The sequence below is a fragment of the Macaca nemestrina genome, chromosome 6, assembly GCF_043159975.1.
Source record: "Macaca nemestrina isolate mMacNem1 chromosome 6, mMacNem.hap1, whole genome shotgun sequence".
Taxonomy (NCBI): domain Eukaryota; kingdom Metazoa; phylum Chordata; class Mammalia; order Primates; family Cercopithecidae; genus Macaca; species Macaca nemestrina.
The window spans coordinates 67,597,034-67,623,559 of record NC_092130.1 but is presented as its reverse complement, the minus strand read 5'-3'; the positions used below and the strand labels follow the sequence as shown (position 1 = coordinate 67,623,559).

The 26,526-nt window shown below is 38.4% G+C and overlaps 1 protein-coding gene across 15 annotated transcripts in view; it reads left to right on the top strand.

Annotated features, from left to right (window-relative positions):
• LOC105499964 (APC regulator of WNT signaling pathway) overlaps positions 1-26,526 on the top strand; it is a 144,143-nt gene that overhangs the window by 85,119 nt on the left and 32,498 nt on the right. For all 15 annotated transcript variants that reach the window (XM_024787152.2, XM_011772858.3, XM_011772854.2 and 12 more), the window contains 2 exons: positions 2,103-2,186; positions 12,217-12,321. In XM_024787152.2, the coding sequence (XP_024642920.2) occupies positions 2,103-2,186; positions 12,217-12,321 (189 nt within the window). The remainder of the gene's footprint in view (positions 1-2,102; positions 2,187-12,216; positions 12,322-26,526) is intronic.

Below are 26,526 nucleotides of genomic sequence, written 5' to 3'. Positions count from 1 at the left end.
TTGAGACAGAGTCTCACTCTCGCCCAGGCTGGAGTGCAGTGGCACGATCTTGGCTCACTGCAGCCTCCGCCTGCTGGGTTCAAGCGATTCTCCTGCCTCAGCCTCCTGAGTAGCTGGGATTACAGGCACGCACCACCATACCCGGCTAATTTTTTTTTTTTTTTTAAGTAGAGACGGGGTGTCACTGTGTTGGCCAAGGTGGTCTCGATCTTCTGACCAGTGATTCATCCGTCTCGGCCTCCTGAAGTGCTGGGATTGCAGGCGTGAGCCACTGCGCCCGGCCAGTGAGCACAACTTAAAATTTGAGTTTTTCTGTTCTTTGTTTTTCATAAGGCTGGATAATAGCAATAAACATTTTTACTATGGTAGTAAGAAAAGCATGAAGGCATTATATTTAAGTAAAACTAGATGTGATCAAAGAGTAAGTTTCATATGAACATTTTATAACTATATATTTAAAGCTAATTGCTATAGTACTTTTAATATTTATCTGTTGGGGGTGATGTTTGTTCCGAAATCTTTTATTGATGGAGAACATAACTGAAAAATGTTTGGAAACTATTCCATCTAGCTTCTGACACACACCCCTCCTTATTGAAACAGTTTACTTTTATAATATAATTTTTTATTTCTCAATATTAGGATGTCAATAACTATAGAATTATTACAGAAAATGGTACATTGTCATTACTTGTTTTTAAAACCTATGTGTTTGATTTGTCATAAACTAGCTTTATGAGAGATTTGCAAAGTCTTTATTCATAAGTGACTTGTTTTTTCCACTTTCACTAGTATTCATAAAAGTTAAAATGAAGTTTAGCTTTATAAAAAAACACACAACATATTCCCCACATTGTTTCCATTCCATGTGGTTCAGCCTGTAGTTACTGCTTTGTGGCCACTTGATGGTTTCCATATAGTGGAAAAGCAAAAGCTCTGTCCTCTTTTTGATCCTAGTGTTGGAGATAAAAATAATGTTTAGCCACAGTTAGGTACTTGGAAAGGCTGAAAAATACTACTAACTTATGACAGAAGTAACTTTGGGGAAAAGTTGGGCCTACTGTTTAAACCAGGGATCCCCAACCCCCAGGCCACGAGCAAGCATTACCACCTGAGCCCTGCCTCCTGTCACCATCAGTGGCTGCATTAGGAGTATGAACTCGCTTGTGAACGGCATGTGTGAGGAATCTAGGTTGCGGGCTCCTCATGAGAATCTATGTAATGCCTGAGAACCTGAGGTGGAGCAATTTTATCCTGAGACCTCCCCCGCCCCAGTCAGTAGAAAAATTTCTTCCATGAAACCAGTCCCTGGTGCCAAAAAGGTTGGGTATCCTGATGTTTATTAAAACAAATCAGATGTTGTTTCCCTTTACTGGTATACTATGTTTATATAAATTTATTATATTGTATTAATGTCTGGATTAATATAAAAGATTAAATGCAGGTGTAATTTTTTCTTTGCTGAAATATTTTTGAGAATAAATTTTCACAATGTGTATTGTGTCAATTTTCATAATTCATGCAACATACGATTTGATATATGACTTGTATTTCCACAGTTTTACTAAGCAGATCTAGAGATCTGTTGAATAAAGTCAGATGTATTTTTAAAAATTGAACTGACCCCAGGGCCAGGCACAGTGGCTCACGCCTGTAAGCACTTTGGGAGGCTGAGGCAGGCGGATCACAAGGGCAGGAGTTCGAGACCAGCCTGGCCAATATGGTGAAACCCCATCTCTACTAAAAATACAAAAATTAGCTGGGCATGGTGGCGTGTGCCTGTAGTCCCAGCTACGTGGGAGGCTGAGGCAGAAGAATCACTGAACCCAGAAAGCAGAGGTTGCAGTGAACTGAGATCGTGCCACTGCACTCCAGCCTGGGCAACAGAGTGAGACTCTGTCTCGAGAAAAAAAGGAAAAAGAAAAGAAAAATTGAACTGAACCCAATTTGTTATTAAAGGGTGAATATATTTATATGTCTGGCTTTTTAAATAAGAATGGTTTGGCATAACCCTGAGCTGTTAAGTGGTAGCCATAGTATGATTATTTATATTATTATTATTAATAAAAACATAACTAATTAGGTTTCTTGTTTTATTTTAGCGAAGAATAGCCAGAATTCAGCAAATTGAAAAGGACATACTTCGTATACGACAGCTTTTACAGTCCCAAGCAACAGAAGCAGAGGTTAGTAAATTACGTTTCTTGTTTGTGGGTATAAAAATAGGTAGGTAGTCTAAGAAAAGAAAATGTGTGGCCGGGCACGGTGGCTCAAGCCTGTAATCCCAGCACTTTGGGAGGCCGAGACGGGCGGATCACGAGGTCAGGAGATCGAGACCATCCTGTTGAACACGGTGAAACCCCGTCTCTACTAAAAAATACAAAAAACTAGCCGGGCGAGGTGGCGGGCGCCTGTAGTCCCAGCTACTCGGGAGGCTGAGGCAGGAGAATGGCGTAAGCCCGGGAGGCAGAGCTTGCAGTGAGCTGAGATCCGGCCACTGCACTCCGGCCTGGGCGACACAGCGAGACTCCGTCTCAAAAAAAAAAGAAAAAAAAAAAAGAAAATGTGTATAATTTAATGTGGCACCACTGGAATATAGATGTTCTTTCAGAGAATTTAAATACCATAACTTTTTTTCGTGAAGTTAAATTATCAAAATTTTTTACTTTTTATTTTATCTTTTAGGCAGTTAAAATTTATAGAACTGTAAATATAGATACCTTACCTTAGCTTTCAATTTACATGTAATCAGATAGTTAATTTGGCTATTATCCAGTAAGTAAACTTTTTTATGGGTAATCCATAGTAAGACTTGATAATACACATTTACCTGTGCTTACTCCACAAACCCCATTAAAATGATAGTGAAAGGATACAATGTAAGAGGCATTAAGACCAGGGAAGGTGACCACAGTAAAATCTGCGGCTCTGGAAAGCGGGTAAACAAGTGACAGCATTCTAGCATATCAGAGAGGGTTGACCCATAAGGCAGCAATAGAAATGAAAAGTCATGGCCGGGCACGGTGGCTCAAGCCTGTAATCCCAGCACTTTGGGAGGCCGAGACGGGCGGATCACGAGGTCAGGAGATCGAGACCATCCTGGCTAACACGGTGAAACCCCGTCTCTACTAAAAAAATACAAAAAACTAGCCGGGCGCCGTGGCGGGCCCCTGTAGTCCCAGCTACTTGGGAGGCTGAGGCAGGAGAATAGCGTGAACCCGGGAGGCGGAGCTTGCAGTGAGCTGAGATCCGGCCACTGCACTCCAGCCTGGGCGGCAGAGCGCGACTCCGTCTCAAAAAAAAAAAAAAAAAGAAATGTCATGAAGCAACTAGACACCTCTGGATGTAAAAATAAAAAAAGGTTAAAAGCAGGAAGATACTTGAAACTCTGTTAAGAAGCAGACGGAGTTCCAGAACTTCACTACAATCCTGCGTAGCTAGGTGACTGCTCCTTTCCAATCCCAGCAAAAGATGAGAGCTTTTTCCTCTGGAGAGGTGGAGAGGGTAAACAAAGGGTCTTTTTTTTTTTTTTTTCTTTTTTTTGAGTCTCGCTCTGTCGCCCAGGCTGGAGTGCAGTGGCCAGATCTCAGCTCACTGCAAGCTCCGCCTCCCGGGTTTACGTCATTCTCCTGCCTCAGCCTCCTGAGTAGCTGGGACTACAGGCGCCTGCCAACTCGCCCGGCTAGTTTTTTTGCATTTTTTAGTAGAGACGGATTTCCCCGTCTCAACAAAGGGTCTTTGGTTAGGGGTCAGCCTTGTTTAATTGAAGGTGAGGGTATCATACAAAAAACTGAGTTAACATGAAAATTTACCTACTGAATGCTGAAACCCTGGCTAGCATCCAGGCTTATAATCTCCAGGCAAGTTTCTGGAAGGAACTTCTATAAGAAATGTGACTTGCCCTGGTTCTGCTGAGAGAACATTAAAAAGGGAGAAAAAAAAATGAGAAGAAACGTGACTAACCCAAGAAAAGAAACTTAAAGAGACTTACATGGAAAAATTCACCAACAAAACAACCCACCTAGATCACCCTACAGGGTAACTATAGTTGACAAAATCCATTCTTCAGATATAGAGCTTCATTTAACTTTTTCATAGATAGCCCGCCCTTAAGTATGAGTGGACACTAACTACCAGACAGTATAGATCCTTCTAGGAAAGTTCAATATCCAAATAAAAGGAGTTCTAAAAAGAAAATGGAGAAACTGGAGACAGGAAATTAGAGAAATAAATCAAGATTTCACAGAAATTTTAACAAGGTGCTTAGCTTTCCAAAAAATTGGTCTCTCCAGTGTCTAATATCATGTATGAGAATAATCCTATACTAAGGCACATCATGAGGAAATTTCAGATCACTAGGGATAAAGAGAATATTCTAAAATCTAGGGAAGGAAGAGAAAACAAATTTTACATAAAGGAACAGGAATACAAATGCCTTTACATTTGTAACTAATAACACTGGAAACTGGGAAGTAGGGTAGCAATTTCTTAAAACCTTGTTTTTTTTTTTTTTGAAGAGACATGGAACTAAGTCTCTTAAGTTGGGTTCAGTTTTGATCCTAACTACCCAGAGTTAGAGTCAACTCCACAAGTAAAAGACAAAGTCAATCACAAGACTGTCCACTTCAAGCACCAGCCACAAGTTTTGGGTGTCCCCAAGTCACCAGGACTGCTGCCAAGCTGTCTATAAATTCCACCCCTGTGTGAGTGAGCTGTGATACCATTCCATTCTGAGACTAACTACCCAGAGTTAGCACAGCCCCAACAGGTTAAGAGCCGATTCCTTCACAAGACTGCTCCCACCTCAGATGCCAACCACAAATGTTGGGTATCTCCAAACCACTCACACTTCTGCCCAGTGGGTTACAAATTCTAGGCTTCCCACAACCCCTTCACATTCACTAATTCATTAGAATGGCTCAAAACTCACTGAAAGCTCTATACTTAGGATTAACTGTTTTATTATAAGGATACAGATCAAGAATGGCCAAATGAAGAGACACATGGGGCAAGGTCTAGGGAAGCGGGTAGGGATGAGGATGGGGGTGCAGAGATTCCATGCTTTCTCCTAGTGGAATCTAGGCATGTCACTCTTCCAGCACTTCATTGTTTTGTTTTTGTTTGAGACAGAGTCTCGCTCTATAGCCCAGGCTGGGGTGCAATGGCGTGATCTTGGCTCACTGCAACCTCCGCCTCCTGGTTCAAGCAATTCTCCTGCCTCATCCTTCCTAGTAGCTGGGATTATAGGCATCCGCCACCACGCCTGGCTAATATTTTGTATTTTTAGTAGAGATGGGGTTTCACCATATTGGCCAGGCTGGTCTCGAACTCCTGACCTTGTGATCTGCCCACCTCAGCCTCCCAAAGTGTTAATTACAGGCGTAAGCCACTGTGCCCCGCCTTTTCCAGTACTTCAGTGTATTCACCAACCAGAAAGCTACACTGAGTTTTGGTATCCATAATTTTTATTGGAATTTTATTCTGTAGGCATGATTAAATAATTGGCCACAGGAGGATTAAACTCAATTTCCAGCCTCCTTCTCTCCCTGGAGGTCAGTCTGGCCCAAAGTTCTAACTCTCTTATCACATGGTGACAGCCACCCATCCTCTTGCTATCTGGTGGCCTACCCTGAGTTGCCTTATTAGCATAACACACACCCCTATCGCTTGAGAAATTCCAAGGGTATTTGAAGCTCTCTGCCAGGTACAAGTGAACAAAGACCAGATATATTTTTTATAATACCATTCTAGCCTTTAATCAAAGTGTTAAATCTGAGAGTGGAATAAGGACACTTTTAGATAGGCAAAGTCTCAAAAATACGTTTTTCTCATGCACCCTTTTCTGGAACCTATTAAAGCATATACTCAAGTGAAATTGAAATGTAAAGCAAGAAAAATGAATTTTTGGGACTCAAGACCCAGGTGATATAATACAAGAGAAAGAGATGAGCGAAACTGCAGAGTAAAGATGAAGGGACATCCTGAGAAAGCAACCAGTCCATATTGGAACTATTGAGAGGATTCCAGGAGAGATTAATTCCAAGAAGATGAAGTCAGCAGAATACTTGCTGTTTCTGAATGTATTGAAGGGAAAGGAAATTTACACAGTAGGAGAGAAACTGAGGATACGTCATATGTACCCAGAAAACCAAATGAACAAAACAGTAAAGATAACCTTTAACTCCATGGGCAACAAGAAGTTGTAAAGGAAGGTGATCATAGTATACCACCTGCCAGCTATGATTAGAATTTAATAGTCAAAGTAATGTAAGTTGTGAAAAATTTGTGTAACAATAAAGTGGAACTGAAATAAAGCATTCAACTGAAAAATGCAGAACTAGCCATTAAAGCAGGTTATTTGGAGATCAGGGAGTGAGTATCCCCCCTTCCCCAAAAACTCAGCTGAAAGAGATTACAAAGAAAGAGTTCTTTCAAAAAACTTTTTCATCCATGTCTGGCTTTTTTAATATCTGAGGAACTTTGGATTTAGTACATCTGAATCTGAAATATGTAGAAACATGTATTTGCTAAGTAGACAGTTTAAGTAAAATGTGATAGTCATAATCCTAAAAGCAGTTTAACATGATTATCTTAAGCCAGTATAAGTCAAATATTTGCGATTTAAAGAATGTGTTCATTTTTGCAACGGACTCTTTTTTTCTGGCCCTTTGAAAGGGCCAGGAAAAAAGCAGTATTTTTTTGCTCCTTTTCAGTTCTGTTGGTATTGATGTATGTAGCATTCTACTTACTATGACCCTTTTGGCTTTCTCCTGTAGTTTTTACTTGTGTTTTGTCCTTAAGCAAATTCTTTATGGTCTGTTTTTTAAATTATTTTTAAACAGGCAGTGTTTTGTTTTTAATTGAATAGCTTTAGTTACAGTTAGTTCTTTTCCCTCCATCTTTCTTGTATTGTGATTATTACTCTTTTGCTGCATTTGACAGGTTTTGATATTCTAAATCAATAGTCACATTTTTTCTAGTTGATTATTTTATTTGTATTATAATATACATTAGCCCTCTATTTTATTTAATGCCGTTCACCTTGAATTTCATTGTACTACCATTTATTAATAGTAATCCTCATTTTCCATTACTGTTACAAGTTTCTTTCAGGTTGGAAACTTGTTTGTGCTTCTTGTATCTGTACAAAACTTTTTATTCATATTATTGGATTTAGGGCAGACTGCTACTATGATCCAATCTCTTATTGCTTCCTTTTGTTATGATAATAGTTATATCAGTTGCATTATTCTGATAGTTTATAAATGTAAACCAAAGGAAGGTGCCATTTCACATTTAAGAAAGAACAAAACCACTTTTTACAATTTTGCTGTTTGTGATTTGTTTATTGCATTCTTGTCATTCTAATGTAAGTTAGAGGGAGAATCTAGAAGATGGAGAAGATTGGGGATTGGACACTTGCAAATTAGTTCATAGAGCAGTAGATATGAGAAAGGGAAAAGCTTCTGCCAAATAATTTCTCTATCATGAAGCATATTTCTTATAGCATTTTCTTTGGACTACCTGCATTATAACTCTGGTTTAAGATCTACATACTGGACATGATTTAAGTCTAGTAATTATTACATATGATTCAAAACTCAGAAGTTACATAAAGGTATGTGAGGCAACCAGTGCTATGACTTTCTTGTGTGTTCTTCTAGACATAGTTTATTTATTGACAAGCAAATACATTGGGAGGAATGGGAGCTGTGAGGACAATGCAGTGTGGCTTAAAAGATAATAGCAAATAAAGAATACTTACTAAAGTCACAGTATTCTTACAACTCATTAATAAAGATAAATACAACTTAGCTTTTCAGTGGGCAAAATATTTAAATAGGCATTTCACCAGAGAAGGTATATGTAGGAATGGCAAATAAGTACATGAAAATATACTCAATCATTAAGGAAATGCAAATCAAAGCTCAAGTGAGATACTGCTTCACACCCATTATGATGGCTTTAATCATAAAGGCAATGATAAGCATTGATGAAGATGTGGAGAAGCAGGGTCCCTCATTGCTGGTGGGAATTTAAATAGTACAGCCACCATTTTAAAACAGTTGAGTGATTCCTCAAAATATTAAACATAGAGTTATGTGATTCAGCAGTCTTACTCCTAGGTATCTAGCCAAGAGAAATGAAAATACATGTGTACACAAAGACTTTGACTTGTATGTTTGTTCACTAGCAGCATTTTTTTCATAACAGCTTCAAAGTAGAAACAGTGCAAATGTGTATCAACCAGTGAATGAATAAACCAAATGTGTTATATCTCTTCAGTGGAATATTATTCAGCAATTAAAAGTAAGTTACTGATGCAGAATTTATAACATGAATGAACCTCCAGAGCATGCTAAGTAAAATAAGCCAGAGACTTAAGTCCATTTGTATCAAATGTCCAGAAAAGGCAAAGTTTCTAAAGAGAAAAAGTACATTAGTGGTTGTCTGACTATAAGTGGGAATGAGGATTAACTGTAAATGGACAGCAGGAATTTTATTGGAATGATGAAAATGTTCTAAAACTGGATTACAGCTGTGCTTGATAAATCTAAAAGTCATTTAATCGAACACTTAAAATGGATGGATTTTGTGATATTTAAATACCTTACCAAAAATTTTTTCCAGTTCTATTACCTAGAGTAGAAAACCTTGAAGAAGTTGTAAAGCAACTATGGAAATGAGGAAACTAGTTAGAATTAATCTTTCATAATAGTGAGCAACCACACTTCTTTTGTCTTCAGTGTATCAAAGAGTACAGGCAGGCCTGTAACCTAGGATCAGTGAAAGAATAAAGAGAAGTGATTAGGAAAGAGGAAGGAGGAAAGAAAATGAAGATAGTAAATGTTAAATGGTAGTCTGGCTTGGAATTGCCTGAGTTGCGATTTCAGCTCTGACTCTGCCATTTACTAGATATGTGACTGAAAGCAAGTTACTTAACGTTCTCTGCACCTCCATCTCTGTATCTGTAAAATGGGGATAATGGCTGGGCACGGTGACTCATGCCTATAATCCCAGCAGTTTGGGAAACTGAGGTGGACAGATCACTTGAGGTCAGGAGTTCAAGACCAACCTGGCCAACATGGTGAAACCCTGTCTCTACTAAAAATACAAAAAATAGCCAGGCATGGTGGTGGGCACCTGTAATCCCAGCTACTCAGGAGGCTGAGGCACAAGAATTGCTTGAACCCGAGAGGTGGAGGTTGCAGTGAGCTGAGATTGTGCCACTGCACTCCAGCCTGGGCAACAGAGCAAGACTCCATCTCAAAAAATAAATAAATAAAATGGGGATAATAATACTTCATAGGGTTAGTTTGAAGATTAAATAAATCAATAAGTGCTAAGTGATTAGTACATAGTAAACATTAGTGTTTTTTTTTAATGTTACCATATGCGTCATCCATCACCATCGTCTGTCACATTTCTGGTTTCTTCCACTTGTCTGGCTTTGTTTGTTTGTTTGTTTGTTTGTTTTGAGACAAGGTCTCAGTCTCGCCCAGGCTGGAATGCAGTGGCGCCGTCATAGCTCACTGTAACCTCAAACTCCTAGGCTCAAGGTCTTCCTGCCTCAGCCTCCCTAAGTGCTAGTATTACAGGCGTGAGCCACTGTGCCCAGCCTCTCTGGCCTTTATAGACTCATGTTCCTGGACATTAATTAAGGGTATTTCCTAAGGCCTATTTTTCTTTTCTCTCTATATCTTCTCTTCCTAAGCAGTGTCATTTATGCTTAGGGTTTCACTGACCATCTATATGCTGATGGCTGTCAAATATATTTTTCTAGCCCTGAGCTCTATGCTAAATCTCTGTGTCAGCTCTACATCCTCACTGAGTCACGTCAGAGGCACTTTAAGACCGGGTGCGGTGGCTCATGCCTGTAATCCCAGCACTTTGGGAGGCCGATGGGGATGGATCAGGAGGTCAGGAGTTCGATACCAGCCTAGCCAAAACAGTGAAACCCCATCTCTACTAAAAATACAAAAATTAGCTGGGCATGGTGTCGAGCAACTGTAATCACAGCTACTTGGGAGGCTGAAGCAGGAGAATCGTTTGAACCAGGGAAGTGGAGGTTGCAGTCATCTGAGATCGCGCCATTGTACTCCAGCCTGGGTGACAGGGCAAGACTCCATCTCAAAAAAAAAAAAAAGGCACTTGGATATTACTCAACACATTCAACACATAATTAATAATCTGCTCCTCCTAAGCACTCTTTACTACCCCACCTTCCAACAAAAATCCCTCATCCTTCCTCAGTATTACCTATCTCTGTGAGTAGCACCATCATTATTGAATTGTGTGAGCTAAGGAACATAGGAGTAATACTCGACACCAGACCTCTTCCTCCACTCCCCATATCCTATCTGTCAGTAAATCCAATCAGATTTACTTCTGTGTCTCCACTTCTTTCATCTCTGTCACTGCTTTCCTAGTGCACAGTGTCACTGTCTCACAACTTACGTTAATACAGTAGCCTCCTAACTGGTCTTTCCTATGTTTCCTCCCTACTTAGACCATTTAAAATTTGACTTGAAAAATAAATTTACATGCAACTTTTTCCATGAATATATTAGTATTAATTATATGGGGGCGATCATGCAGTGGCCTCACTATAACTTATAAGTAGAAAAGGCAAGAATACCATCTAAGAATCACAGAAAAAGGCATTAAAATCAGATTTTTTTTTTTTTTACCATATTCTTTTTGTTCTACTTTCCTCCTTATTTTTGGTGCTTTATCCACACCATGATTCTTTGACATGCTAAAACAAGCCACGCTCCCTCCTACCCTGGGTCCTCTGCATATGATCTGTTTTACCCAGAACACTCATCCTCTACTCTTCCTTGCCTAGTTAACTCCTATTTATTCTTCAAGTCTTTACTCAAACAGCACTTCCCAAGAGAGCTCTTCCAAACCTCCAGACTATTTCATTTCTCTCTGTTATATATACTTACAGCACCTTGTACCCTTCTTTCATAGCATTTGTCAATTTTACCTTTATTATTTCTGTCATTATTTGACAGTGTCCCTGACTAAACTGTAAGGTCCAAGATAGCATAGAACAAAGTCTAGTTTTGCTAGTACTGTATTCCCCAGCATCTAATGCAAGTAACTAACGTAGTAGATGGTCAGTAATTTTCTTCAAATATATTGACATCTTCACTTTAATGTCAAATCTTTGTGGTCTTAGATTCATTTTGTCACTAGGTTGACTTTATATATGTATATCTATTTTTGTGGATTTCATTGAATTCTATAGCATGATTTTCAGATGGTACTAATTATTCTTATATTTCTGGATTACTGAGTGCTACCTCACTTTTGCCAGCATATAACTAATACTAGTTTATTGATGGAAATGTTGCATATAAATCAATTTTTTAAGTCACAATTTTAAAATGTTCTAGGAAAGCTTGATGTTTAAAGAAATTCCATTAGGAATCACTGTTATTTAATTATCCACTGTTAGGTCAGATTTTTAATGCATAATTTTTATTTTAGATATTGTTTTCCTAGAACAAGCATATAGGTGCTTCTATAAAAGACAGTGAGAAATTCTTTTTTTTCTTTAATTTTGTGCTGGTATTTTAATACAGTGATTGCTTTGTACTAGAGATAATCTATCTTGAAATGACTGCTTTTACTGGATATAATCTGTCATTTTAATTTCCTGTTAACAGATGGTGGTTGCATTAGAAAAGGCTTTGGGTTTTATTCATATCAGAATCTAAGAGCCTATCATTTTATTTCACCTAACTTATATTAGAAGATATACATATATATATGTATATATTCTGTGTATAAATATACCTAAGTAGAAGATATTTGTAAGCTTAGGTAATAGTTTAACTGTTGTTATTTACAGCTCCATTAATTGTCAGAATCATGTAACCTTACAGAAAAGATAGTTATTTGTTCTACTTGGGTTATGTTCCTGATAGTAATGTGAGCGCAGCTGGTAGAGGATGGCATTCCGTCTCAGGAAATCCTTTGTCTTGTGCAGCTCTAATGCTCAAGGGACACACTTCACTTTCCTCTTACCGAGATAGTCGACCGCCAATCATACTGGAGGTTATGAAGTGTAACACGCAGTTCCATGCCTTTATCAGTCTGTATAATTGACGTATTCAGAGCTTTAAAACAAAAAAGAAAAAAAGCTGGGAACTAAGAAAGCCTACACCATTTTTGCTTGTAATGATGTTAACTCCATGTTAACAGAGGTCATCTCAGAACAAGCATGAAACCGGCTCACATGATGCTGAGCGGCAGAATGAAGGTCAAGGAGTGGCAGAAATCAACATGGCAACTTCTGGTAATGGTCAGGTAAATAAATTATTTTATCGTATTTTTGAAATTATTTAAATATCAGAAAAGTATGAAGCAAGATGGTTCTCAGAATGATCTATAAGTCTTACCTATTTTCTTAGTCCTGAATGCATATTTCCAGAAGCATTCAGTACCAGCGTGCTGTCATTTCTCTTTATTATGTCAACAATAATGCTGTAAAGATCTTCTAGACCTATTTCTGTGGCTGTAGTTTGTGTTTTAGTCTAAAATGATTGTGAGTAGTTTTTTTTTTAATAACTCTAAGCTGCATTTTCGTTATATGTATGATTTGACCTAGTTATTTTTGCTTGCCTTGAATAGATTTGCTCTTTCACTAAGACATTCAATGTAAAGACATTTTTATGGGTTTTTTTAAGTTATAAAGGCTTTGTTATTTCCTGTTGTATTTAAAGATTATTTAAATCTAGAAATCCAAGTCTTACTGAAAAAGATAATTGTAATGCACACAAAAAAGTAAAGAGACATGGCCTAATTGTGCTTAACTATTACCACATCATTTTCAGCAAAATTATGAAAGTAAGCTTTTTTTTTTTACACACAGAACTATTATCTTGTTATGCTACTATCAGTTGTCTATTAGATTTTTATTGAAATACAGCCCAATATGATAGAATTTTTCTTTAGGGTGTTCTGTATCCTCCATATTTTCTTCAGTGAATACGTTTATAGTGTAAATGAATGACTTTTTAAAAACAGAATTTCAGTAAATTGTTCTTAAAGGTAATTTTTCTACTGTTGATACAGAAAATTTTCTTAGTCTCTCTAGGTTACTTTTGGTAGTATTGTTTTTAAGAATATGCTTCTATTAGTTCATTAAAATGTAAAGCTTAAAATGTCTTATTCTTAAGTATTTAAATTCGTTTTACTGAGTCAAAATAAACATACTTCATTCAGTGTTACTAGTTAGCATTATACTAGAAAACAAGTGGTAAATTAGGACAAAGGCAATTACATTTAAACAGCACATTTGAGTTGTTTTATCTGTCTTTTGCCTAGGGAATTAGTTGGAACATTATATATTCCTACACATATGTAGGAGGAAGAAAAATTCAATCTTATATGACAGAAAAAAATATTTCCATAGGAATAGACCAACTCTTAGTGCTTTGGGTCATCTTCCAATTATTATGTACTTTGGAAACCTTACCTATCCAATAAGCTGGCTATGATAAATTGGATCCATATTACACTTACTATATCAAAATAAATTCTAAGTAGATTAGATTTAAAGTCAAAATGAAAACTATTAAAAATATAAAAAAATTAGAAGAAAATGTGGGTAGCATTTTTATAATCATGATGTAGGTAGGAGACCCATAGAGAAAGGATTAATAGATTTCACATTACAGCACGAGACTTAGTATGCCAGGAAATCATAGCGAGACTCCAAAACAAATGACCAAGATCACATTATTTGCAAACATTTATGACATGTAAAAAGTTAAAATTCAAGATGCAAAAAACAGTATTTATATAACAACTATTTATTTAAATAGTATCTTAAAATGGTCTCACGCCATCATAGAAGTAAAAAAATAGTAATTTTAAAAATAAAATTAAAATGAGCAAAGGACATGAACAGGAAATAAAAGAAGAAATTAAAATGACTTGTAAACATGGAAAGATGATCAACTTTACTAATCATGATATACAAATACAAATTAAAACTAAAATGAGATTTTGTGGGGGAGCCATTGGGTTGGCAAAGATCAATAACACTCAGTATTAGTAATGGTGAGCAAACAGGCATTCTCTTATATCACTTTTAATTGTATGACATGAAACAGCCTTTTGGGAGAGCAATTTTGTCAAATGCATCTAACATCATATATGATGTGCCTGTTGTGAAGCTCATCATTGCAACATCTAAGATTTTATGCTAATGAGATAATCAGTCAAGAGTAATCAGACATGTTTGAAGAGATTCATCATAATATTAACAATAGCAAAAAGTTAGAAATAACCTAAATGGACATTAGTCATAAATTGGTTAAATTATTAGTTAGTCAGCCGTAGGTTAGTTAAGTGGCTCTGGAGTCACCAAACGTAGGAAATCACACTCCCTCACTAACTAGCTTAGTAACAAAAAGTCTCTGAGCTTTAATGTTTCCTCTTTAGTAAAATAAAATGATGATAAAACCTCTACCTCATAGAACAGTTGGGAGAGTGAAATGCAAGATACACTTAACACAGTCCCTGGCATATAGTCAGTGCTTAGTAAAAGGTAACAGATGCTGTTGTTAACAATTGTTAATAATTATCTTTAAATTAACAAATATGTATTATATGCCAAATACTGTATTGGACTCTAGAATTGATAATTGAAGAGTACAGACAGTCCTTGGCCTCATGGAACCTATATGGTACATCCATGCAAATATTAAAAATGATAAATTACATCTCTGTTTAAAGATCTAATTTTTAGCCTTCAGCATTGCCTTTTCTAGTATATCCTCCATATTATAGTCAGTTATTCTTCTAAAACACAAATCTGATTATATCGCTTATTTGTTTAAACCTTTCAGTGGCTACTCACTTCACATATATTAGAATCCAGATTCTTCATGTTGCTTGCTCTTCCAAGAGTATCTCATAATATTTGCCCCCATTTCTCACCACTCCCTCAACTTCAACTTCTTCAGTTCCTTGAGTATGTCCAGGCCTTCCACAGGACATTCCTTTTGCCTAGAACTCTCTTCTGCTTCAGTTCATATTATATGTTTTACTCATCCTTCCCCACAATTTAAATGTCACTTCTTCCTGGACATTTTCCTTGTCTCCACCTACCTGGAATAAATAAATTACTCTTTGGTACTCTGTATTCCTGCTCTCAAGAGTGCTTAGCACAATTTATCATTGGTTTAATTGTCTTCCTTCCTTTTTAAAGTCCTTTAAGCCACACCTGCTCCCCACTGTATGCCAGACAACTAATATATACCTGGCAGAGAGCATTTATGTTGAATATTAATAAATATTATCGACTTAGGTAATTATAACTTTTTTTCTGAGACGGAGTCTTGCTCCGTCGCCAGGCTAGAATGCAATGGTGCGATCTCAGTGCACTGCAACCTCTGCCTCCCAGGTTCAAGCAATTCTCCTGCCTCAGCCTCCCGAGTAGCTGGGACTACAGGTGCCCACCACCATACCCAGCTAATTTTTGTATTTTTAGTAGATACAGGGTTTCACCGTGTTGACCAGGATAGTCTCAATCTCTCCACCTCGTGATCCGCCTGCGTCGGCCTCCCAAATTGCTGGCATTGCAAGCATGAGCCCCTGCGCCCGGCCAATTACGACTTTTTTAGTTTTAAAAAAGCAAGTGTGCTGGGCGTGGTGGCTCACACCTATAATCTCAACACTTAGAGAGGCCAAGCGGGAAGGATTGCTTGAGGGTAGAAGTTCGAGTTCAGCCTGGGCAACATAGGGAGACTTCGTCTCTACAAAAAAAAATAAAATAAAAATTAGCCATGTGTGGTAGTCCCAGCTACTTGGGAGGCCGTGTGGGAGGATCACTTGAGCCTGGGAGGTCAAGGCTGCAGTGGGCTATGATCACGCCACTGCATTCCAGCCTGGGTAACAGGGCAAAAAATATTTTTTTATTTTTATTTTTTGTCTAAAAACTAAAAATTTAAAAGCAAGTGTGTATGATCTCATTATACAATATGTATGATGTGTGTATATGCATAGAGAAATGTGCGGGAGAATGTTCTTTAAAATGTTATCAATAGTTACCTCTGAGTGCTGGGATTTTTGTGGGTTTTACTTTCTTATTCTTTTGTGTATTTTTTATTTTTTGTAATGAACGTGTATTATTATAATTTATAACAACTAAAAACCATTTTCATTTTGGGAAAATAGAAGAAAGCACTGTCTTGATTTCCATTGTGTGGTAGTTTAGGTTGTCTTACTTCAGAGTCCTACCATGACATACATCATGTCTTTGATGTCAGTTTAGGGATGGCAGAGAAGAAGATCTATTGAAAATAGTAAATCAGGGCCCGGTATTCATTCCTCCTTTAAGTGATGAACTCTGATAGTGCTATGGATTCAGAGGTAAACATAAGCATGTTTGTTTAGCAGTAGCAATCGTAGACTTGCCCACCAAATTGGTGTTTGTATGACACTAATGCTGCTAATACTATCTGGTTACTTTCAGTCACTGTTTTGTTTTTGTTTTTTTCTTTTTCTTTTTCTTTTTTATTATAATTTAAGTTCTAGGGTACATGTGCACAACGTGCAGGTTTGTTACATATATATACATGTGCCATGTTGGTGTGCTGCACCCATTAACTCGTCATTTCCATTAGGTATATCTCCTAATGCTATCCCTCCCCCCTCCCCCAACCCCACAACAGGCCCCGGTGTGTCATGTTCCCCTTCCTATGTCCAAGTGTTCTCATTGTTCAGTTCCCACCTATGAGTGAGAACAGGCGGTGTTTGGTTTTCTGTTTTTGCGATAGTTTGCTGAGAATGATGGTTTCCAGCTGCATCCATGTCCCTACAAAGGACACGAACTCATCCTTTTTATGACTGCATAGTATTCCATGGTGTATATGTGCCACATTTTCTTAATCCAGTCTATCATTGATGGACATTTGGGTTGGTTCCAAGTCTTTGCTATTGTGAATAGTGCCGCAATAAACATATGTGTGCATATATCTTTATAGCAGCATGATTTATAATCCTTTGGGTATATGCCCAGTAATGGGATGGCTGGGTCAAATGGTATTTCTAGTTCTAGATCCTTGAGGAATCGCCACACTGTCTTACGCTAATGGTTGAACTAGTTTACGGTCCTGCCAACAGTGTAAAAGTGTTCCTGTTTCTCTGCATCCTCTCCAGTACCTGTTGTTTCCTGACTTTTTAATGATTGCCATTCTAACTGGTGTGAGATGGTATCTCATTGTGGTTTTGATTTGCATTTCTCTGATGGCCAGTGATGATGAGCATTTTTTCATGTGTCTGTTGGCTGCATAAATGTCTTCTTTTGAGAAGTGTTGTTCATATCCTTTGCCCACTTTTTGATGGGGTTGTTTGCTTTTTTCTTGTAAATTTGTTTGAGTTTTTTGTAGGTTCTGGATATTAGCCCTTTGTCAGATGAGTAGATTGCAAAAATTTTTTCCCATTCTGTAGGTTGCCTGTTCACTCTGATGGTAGTTTCTTTTGCTGTGCAGACGCTCTTTAGTTTAATTAGATCCCATTTGTCTATTTTGGCTTTTGTTGCCATTGCTTTTGGTGTTTTAGACATGAAGTCCTTGCCCATGCCTATGTCCTGAATGGTATTGCCTAGGTTTTCTTCTAGGGTTTTTATGGTTTTAGGTCTAACATTTAAGTCTCTAATCCATCTTGAATTAATTTTTGTGTAAGGTGTAAGGAAGGGATCCAGTTTCAGCTTTCTACTAATGGCTAGCCAGATTTCCTAGCACCATTTATTAAATAGGGAATCCTTTCCCCATTTCTTGTTTTTGTCAGGTTTGTCAAAGATCAGATGGTTGTAGATGTGTGGTATTATTTCTGAGGGCTCTGCTCTGTTCCATTGGTCTATATCTCTGTTTTGGTAATAGTACCATGCTGTTTTGGTTACTGTAGCCTTGTAATATAGTTTGAAGTCAGGTAGTGTGATGCCTCCAGCTTTGTTCTTTTGGCTTAGAACTGTCTTGGCAATGTGGGCTCTTTTTCGGTTCCATATGAACTTTAAAGTAGTTTTTTCCAATTCTGTGAAGAAAGTCATTGGTAGCCTAATGGGGATGGCATTGCATCTATAAATTACCTTGGGCAGTATGGCCATTTTCACAATACTGATTCTTCCTAATCGTGAGCATGGAATGTTCTTACATTTGTTTGTGTCCTTTTTAATTTCATTGAGCAGTGGTTTGTAGTTCTCCTTGAAGAGGTCCTTTGCATCCCTTGTAAGTTGGATTCCTAGGTATTTAATTCTCTTTGAAGCAATTGTGAATGGGAGTTCACTCATGATTTGGCTGTTTGTCTGTTGTTGTTGTATATGAATGCTAGTGACTTTTGCACATTGATTTTGTATCCTGAGACTTTGCTGAAGTTGCTTATCAGCTTAAGGAGATTTTGGGCTGAGACGATGGGGTTTTCTAAATATACAATCATGTCTTCAGTCACTGTTTTAAAATGATATTGCAGCTATTCCGAGATCCTGATGTAAATGTGCGACCTGTATCTGTGGGACCGTGATTTGTTGTTCCAATAGTCCTTTCATTTAAATAGGATCTATACATATGACCGCCTCTTGGGATTGATTAGTTTGTTTTGTTTTATTATTTGCTCAAAAGACAGCCACCAACACTAACTGAAAATGAAAATCAGTCTCTTTGACTTTCTCAGGATCACAGCAGTGTGCTCTGCCAAAGTTTTGTCCTAGAGTAATTCTCTTCACCACCACGTGGGAATGTATTCTACCCCTTCTCTCACCTGGTTTCCTGCCCACAATCATTCTCTTTGAAAAATCCTTCATTGGCTTCCCTTGATTGTTAGAAAAATGATAACCATTTATTGTGACTCAGGCAACCTGGCCCCTACCTATCTTGTCAGCTTTATGTCGCATCTTGCTCTCACATCTCCATACTGGCCTTCTCTCAGTACCTCATATTTACTGGGCCTTCTCCTACCACAGCCTGTACACATGTATAACTGTTTCATGTAGTGCTTGGTTCATCCCATTTTGCTCAGTTAGCACCAGTTCATGTGTGTCGGAGCTTAGGCACCAGTTTCTCAGAGAGGCTCGGCTAGATCAAATCTCACTATCATAGGCTATCACAGCATGTTCCTCTCCTTTGAAGATTACTACATTTGCAGTTTTACATTAATTTGTGTGATGACTTGATTAGTATTTTTGTTTCCCCCACTAGACTGTAAGCTCCAGAATGGCACGGATTCTATCTAGTTTTGTTATTTTCATACCCCCACAGTCCCTGATAAATAGTAGATAACAATAAATATTTGGTGTGTGGAAGGCCGACTAATATCCCTGCTAAATAAAGGGTTTCTTGATCTGTTTTTACTTTCTCATGGAAGTTAAATGGAAGAAAAAGCTTAGGAGTAAATTATACAGGCCAGATCCCTGTTTGCTTAGCATATAACTATGTGTATAATTTATTAGTTGGTTCTCAACTTTATTTATTTATTTTTTGAGACAGGGTCTCACTCTGTCACTGTACTCTGACTGGAGTACAGTGGTGCAGTCTCGGCTCATTGAAATCTCTATCTCCCAGGCTGAAGCCATTCCTCCACCTCAGCCTCTTAGATAGCTGGGACCACAGGTGCATACCACTGCGCCTGGCTGATTTTTTAATTTTTTATAGAGACAGGATCTCACTGTGTTGTCCAGGCTGGTTTTCAATTCCCAAGCTCAAGTAATCCTCCAACATTGGCCTCCCAAAGTGCTGGGATTGGCTGGGCACAATGCTCACACATGTAATCCCAGCACTTTGGGAGGCTGAGATGGGTGGATCACTTGAGGTCAGGAGTTCGAGACCAGCCTGGCCAACATGACAAAACCTCGTTTCTACTAAAAATACAAAAATTAGCCGGGCTTGGTGGCATGCACCTGTAATCCCAGCTACTTGGGAGGCTGAGGCAGGAAAATCGCTTGAACCCAGGAGGTGGAGGTTGCGGTGAGTTGAGATTGTGCCACTGCACTCCAGCCTGGGTAACAGAGCAAGACTCTGTCTCAAGAAAAAAAAAAAAAAAAAAAGGTAAAACCAAAGTGCTGGGACTGCAGGCGTGCACCACCATGCCCAGCCCTTGGAAAGTTTTAACTAAATATCTTCTATACGTCAGAGTGTTTCTATGACAATTATAATTTGACAGTTTACTATGGTAATTGTATGTTAGAGAGTTCTAGGTTTTTGTAATTTGTTATTTGGGGAATTTAAGAAATTAGTTTTTCCAGTACTTTTTATTCTTCTTATAAGTTACATTGTTACTTTTGAATCAACCTTATATAATTTTTTACATAAACATTATTTTTTATACTATACTAAAACTTACTTCTGTCATTTACTAATACTTCTGAGATATCTTTTCCTATCTATATATGGTTTGTAGATATGGAAGTTTTTAATCCATTTTTTCTTTCACGATTTTTTCTTTTTTTCAAGCAACCCCAGCTTTTCTATTTGAAATTTAGAACCAGGTCTCTGGTAATAGCCAGTATATAATAATAAAGTTCAATTAAAAGTAGGAAAAAGATGGAATGATAGAAAAACCCACTCTGCTGCCACTGGTTTTTAAAACTTTTTCTTATGGAAAATTTTAAACATATACAAAGACAATAATATAGTGGTTCATATCCACATATAACCCATTCACTTTAACCTCCCAATTTACTTTTTAACAAGATTCCAGGCATCATCATCACTTCTTCCCTATTTCACTGTGTATTTACAAAAGATAAAAGTACTTATTAGAAATATATAACTGGCCAGGTGCGGTGGCTCACACCTGTAATCTCAGCATTTCCGGAGGCTGGGGCGAGCGGATAACTTGAGGTCAGGAGTTCGAGACCAGCCTGGCCAACATGGTGAAACCCTGTCTCTACTGAAAATACAAAAATTAGCCGGGAGTGGTGGTGTGCACCTGTAGTCCCAGGTACTCGGGAAACTGAGGCAGGAGAGTCACTTGAATCCAGGAGGCAGAGGTTGCAGTGAACCAAGATAGCGCCACTGCACTCTGGCCTGGGCAAGAAAGTGAGACTCTGTCTCAAAAAAATTAAAAAATTAATAAATAACTGCAGTGCCATTATTACATCTCCAAAGACTCTGACAGTAATTGTTTTAATAGCATCATCTATCCAGTCAGTATTCAAACTTGTAGTTGTTTCATGTCTTTTTCACAGTTTATTTGCCTCAGGGTCCAGATAAGGTCCGTGAATAGGAATTAGTGTATCTCTGATGTCATTCTAATCTGTATGTTCCTTCTTTTTGTTTTATGGACACTTAGTTATTGAAGAACTAAAGTTGTTTTTCTTTTTTCTTTATGGTTTCCTGGCGTTTTATTTTTGTTTTTGTTTTTTTAGTCAGGATCTCACTCTGTCACCCAGGCTAGAGTGCGGTGGCACAATGACAACTCACTGCAGCCTTGAACACCTGGGCTCAAGCAATCCTCTCGAGTAGCTGGCACTATAGGTGCTCACCACCATGCCCTAGGCCTCCCTCTGTTCCCCAGGCTGGTCTTGAACTCAAACTGATCTCAAGCAGCCCTTCTGCCTCAGCCTCCTGAGTTGCTGGGATTACAGGTGTGAGCCATCATGCCTGGCTTCCAAAGGTTTTTTTTTATAGTGTCTCATACTCTCGGTTTTGCTGATAACTCCCCATGATATACTTCAACATGTTTCTTTATAATCTGTATGTCCTATAAATTAGTAGATTTCAGTATCTGAGAATATTCAAGAAGTAGAATCAGTCAAGCTTAGGGATTGGATATGAGTGTTTAGGGGGAAGGAGAAGTCAAGAATTACTCCTAGGTTTCTGTTAGGCAGCTAGAAGGGTAGTGATGCAATTTAGTAATAACGCTAGATAAGGAGGAGGTTTGTGAGAGAAAATAAGAGTCTAGTTTTGAAAAAATGTTAAGTTTAACTTTAAAGATGTTAGGTCTGAGACATCAAAGCAGAAATGCAGCTGGGTGCAGTAGCTCACGCCTGTAATCCCAGCACTTTCGGAAGCAAAGGCAGGTGAATCACTTGAGTTTGAGACCAGTCTCGGCAACATAGGGAGACCCTGTCTCTACAAAAAATACAAAAAGAAAAAAAAAAATTACTCACGCGTGGTGGCATGTGCCTGCAGTCCCAGCTACTTGGGAGGCCGAGGTGGATTATCTGACCCCGGAAGGTCAAGACTGCAGTGAGCTGAAATCATGCCACTGCACTCCAGCCTAGGCAACAGAGTGAAACCCTGTCTCAAAAAAATAAACACACAAAGTAGAAATATGAGGTAGGCTATTAGATTTGGAATTGAGAGGAAGGGTAAAGAATTGGTAATTAAAGGTATTAAAGATTTTTACATCCCCAGTGAGTATACAGTGAGAAGATGAATACCTAGGCTAAATATCCAAAGCAGAAGAATAATATTGTTCCAAAAAAGAGGGAAAAGTTAACAATTTCCACAACTGCCACGAGGACTAAAAAATCACCTTGGGTTTCACCAAAAAAAAAAAAAAAAAATGTTCATTGCTGATCTTGTCAAATGCAATTTCCTTGGGCCTTCTTTCCTACTATATTATATTGGAGTGAGCTGAAGTTAAATGGAAGGTTAAAAAGTAGAAGAGAAGCAGCCAGGCATGATGGCTCACACCTATAATCCAGCACTTTGGGAGGCCGAGATGGGCAGATCATGAGGTCAGGAGATCAAGACCGTCCTGGCCAACATGGTGAAACCCGTCTCTACTAAAAATACAAAAATTAGCTGGGCATGGCAGCGTGTGCCTGTAATCCCAGCTACTCGGGAGGCTGAGGCAGGAGAATCGCTTGAACCCGGGAGTCAGAAGTTGCAGTGAGCTGAGGTCCTGCCACTGCACTTCAGCCTGGCGACAGAGCAAGACTCTATCTGAAAACAAAAAGTAGAAGAAAGCAATTTTAGCTAACTGTAAAGATGTCTAGATGTGAACTGCCCAAGAGAGAAAAGATCATTAACTGATACAGACTATAAGTTTGAGAGAAAATTTGTTTCTGTTTTTTAAGATAGAAAAGATGAGGATGTTTGAATGCTGATGGAAAGGAGCCAGTAGAGAAGAGTTGAAGATCACTAAGATCAAAGAGAAATGAGAGAAAGGATCCAGAGCACATCTAAAGGGCTGGACCTTAGATAGGAGGAGGGGAACTCTGATTTCACAGCAGAAGGTGGAGATGGATATATATGCAGGTAATTTTAAGGTTCTGGTTAGCAAGAAGTTGAGGAAATTTTGTCTGTTGGCTTCTATTTTTCTATAAAGTAGAAGTTATATGCAGTAAGAGAAGAAGAGCCACAGTTTTGTATAATACAAAATGAAGGATATCAGAAATAGCCAAAGAAAGGAGAGCTGACAAGGGAAACAAAAAGATGGCAGTTATGGCATGGAGGGTCTAGGTATATTGGTGACCATAAATGTATATCGACAGCATCCTAGCGAGTTACGTAAGTTTCTCACATGCTCACATTTCTTGAATGCTGCCCGGCACTTCATGTCAGGGTGTAGGGAAAACAGACAGTTGGATTCATCTGTAGTTGTAATGTTTCCAGACAAGTGGGATAGAATAACTGCAGTGCAAAGCTGTTAAAAACTAGGAAGAGAATTATGAAAGTGATAACCAAAAGAAATCCAACCTGAAATATATAGAAATATGTTGGATTTACTAGTCATTTCAAAGAAGCAATGTCTTACTTGTGGTCAGAAGTTTGAGACCAGCTTGGTCAACATGGTGAAACCCTGTCTCTACTAAAAATACAAAAATTAGCCAGGAGTGGTGGCACATGCCTATAATCCCAGCTACTCTGGAGGCTGAGGCAGGAGAGTCACTTGAACCTGGGAGCCAGAGCTGGTAGTGAGCTGAGATCATACCACTGCACTCTAGCCTGGGCAACAGAGCAAGACTCCATCTCAAAAAAAAAAAAAAAAAAAAAAGCAACGTCTTAGAGAAAGTTGAAGACCAGGAAATAAAAGGAGCATGAAGTAAAAAGTTGAGGATGTATGGGTATTTATAAAGCATTTAACGTGGATTCTACAGGAAGGTTGGATAGGAAAAAGGACAGTGGGAAATAAGGTCTCACACAGTTTGACACTGAGAGTCAGGAATGATACAGCAAGTGCTTCTATCTTTGGACAGTGAGCAAGGCTGATTCAAGGGATGTGCAATCATGACTGACTTAGCAGGTCTTGAGGTTGTGAGAAAGTCCATCACACTCAAGTTTCTTCAGAATTTAGTTATGAGTTGGGTGGGAAACAATTCTTAGGAAGTTATTAACCATTTCTTGTGGATAGGGAGACTCTGGTCCCTCTGAAAGTCACTCTGAAAGAAGTTGGCTCAGGTCTAGCCTTAATAAAACACCTAAGAAAGATTCTCATGGACCAAGTTCTAGGCTCATAGAGAGTACGGGTATGTGTACCCCTTGGTATCTCCTAATAATAAATACATCTAAATTTCTCCTGAGACAGATGGGGAATGAGGAGTGTCTCAAAATCCAGAAGCTACATAGGAAGATAACTAAGACTGAAGCTTAGAAAATATTTGGTGTCTACACCGAAATGAATGTCAGAAACATGTTTTATTGTGGAAACAAGTTTTCCCTTGTTTCGTAATTAAACCTCCTGTTTTCTTTTGTTTCAAGTAGTACATTAGTTAGCTATTGCTGCATAACAAATTGCCCCCAAAACTTAACAGCATTACTAGACACTTATTTTTGCTTCTATGGATCACAAATCCTGGTGCAGCTGAGCTGCCTGTCTCTGGTTCAGGGTTTCCCACAAGACTTCAGGGTATTGGCTGGGGCTGCAGTCATCTCAGGGCATAACCGGAGGATCTGCTTCTAAGCTCACTTATGGCTATTGAAGGCCTCAGATCCTCATTGGGTGTCAGCCAGAGAGACATCAGTTCTTTGTTACATGGGCCTCACCACAGGGCAGTTCACAGCATAGTAACTGGCTTCCCTCAGAGGGAACAAGAGAGGTGCCCAAGATGGAAGCCACGTCTTTGTAACCTTACCTTGAGAGTGCTTCTCATCACTTCTGTAGCATTTTATTCACTAGAAGCAAGTCACTAAATCTAGCCAAGACTAAAGGGGAAGGAATTACAAAAGGGCATGAATACCAGGAGGGAAAGATCTATCTCGGAGGCTACCTACAAACAGTAAAGATATTTAGACATCTTCAAAGATTGTGTGTTTGCTTCAGGACAAAGACTCATTTCCCTTCTATAGACCAAGAAAAAGGTTCCTTGTCTGAATTTACTAAAAAAAGCCCCAACTATCCTCCTTAGCCTGAGTCTCGGTCCCTCAGATCTACCTCTATTAATTACAACCAGAGTGAGCTCCTTATGTTCAGATTTATTTGTAGTTCTCCCTCCCCTTCCTCTCCACACACACACAAACACAAATATACCATGTTCTTTCTGACCCTTGCTTATGCCTCTGCCTCTGCCTGGGCTGCCTTGTGGCTAATCTCCCTCATTCTTATTATTAACTAAATTACTCCTCATGGTTCAAGTCCAAATTCAGATGCCACTTTTTCAGGAACCAAGACTGAATTGTGCGTCTTCCTGTGTGTTCATACAGTTTCTGTCAAAGCACTTACCCATATGTATTTTCATGTTCAGCTTCTCATCTAGATACTGTGTGTAGTGTGGTTGAGAATGTCTTAGTTCTATCCCTGGTGACTAGCATACTACCTGGAAAGTAGCAGGGGCTCGGGCAGTATTTGTTGCTTGGTTGCATGTGGATTTAAAGACCATTCCAGAAGCAGTCAATAGCTGGTGGCAGTGGAAAGAGATGTAAGATGAGTCTTTCCTTGATGCCTCTTTTCCCTTCCCTAAGGAGGATTAGTAATTAGTTTTGTCCTAGAAGTGTCCCTGAAGCGTAAAGAGTCCAGACCCACAAAGGAAGTAGAGACTGGAAAGGGGAGCCACTCTGGTCTCTGAGCTAGTATTCTCAGTCCAACCCCAGACTTCTCTGTGTGAATATGAATAAAATGAAGAATGGATTTTCTTGCTTTTATATGGGGACATATTTTTTAAAACCTCTCAAGTTAGGATTTTTTAAAGATCACTTTTATTGAAGAAAGATTAGTGTGTGATAAAATGTATCAATTTTAAGTGTACAGTTGAATGAGTTTTGACAAATGTAGTTTTCTCTTAAAAATGCTGATCTAAAATAGCTAATTATTGTGACTAATGGTCTAAAATAGTTTTGTGCACTAGTCAGGAAAACCTCACCTTAGCTTATAACATGACTTATACAGAAGTTCTAAGCAGCCCTCATAAAAAATAACTTTGGAGTATCACGTATTTAAGGACTTTATAACAAATTTATAACAAATTTGAACAAGGAATTTATGAAGAATTCAGAAATCTCTGTATGAGCACTTAATTATTACCTGGTAAAAATCCTGACAAATCACTTAGGAATGCATTGTTAGCAGTTTCCTATGTTGTCTACCAAAGTGGAAATTAACTGGCAAACAGTTTAGGTTGCT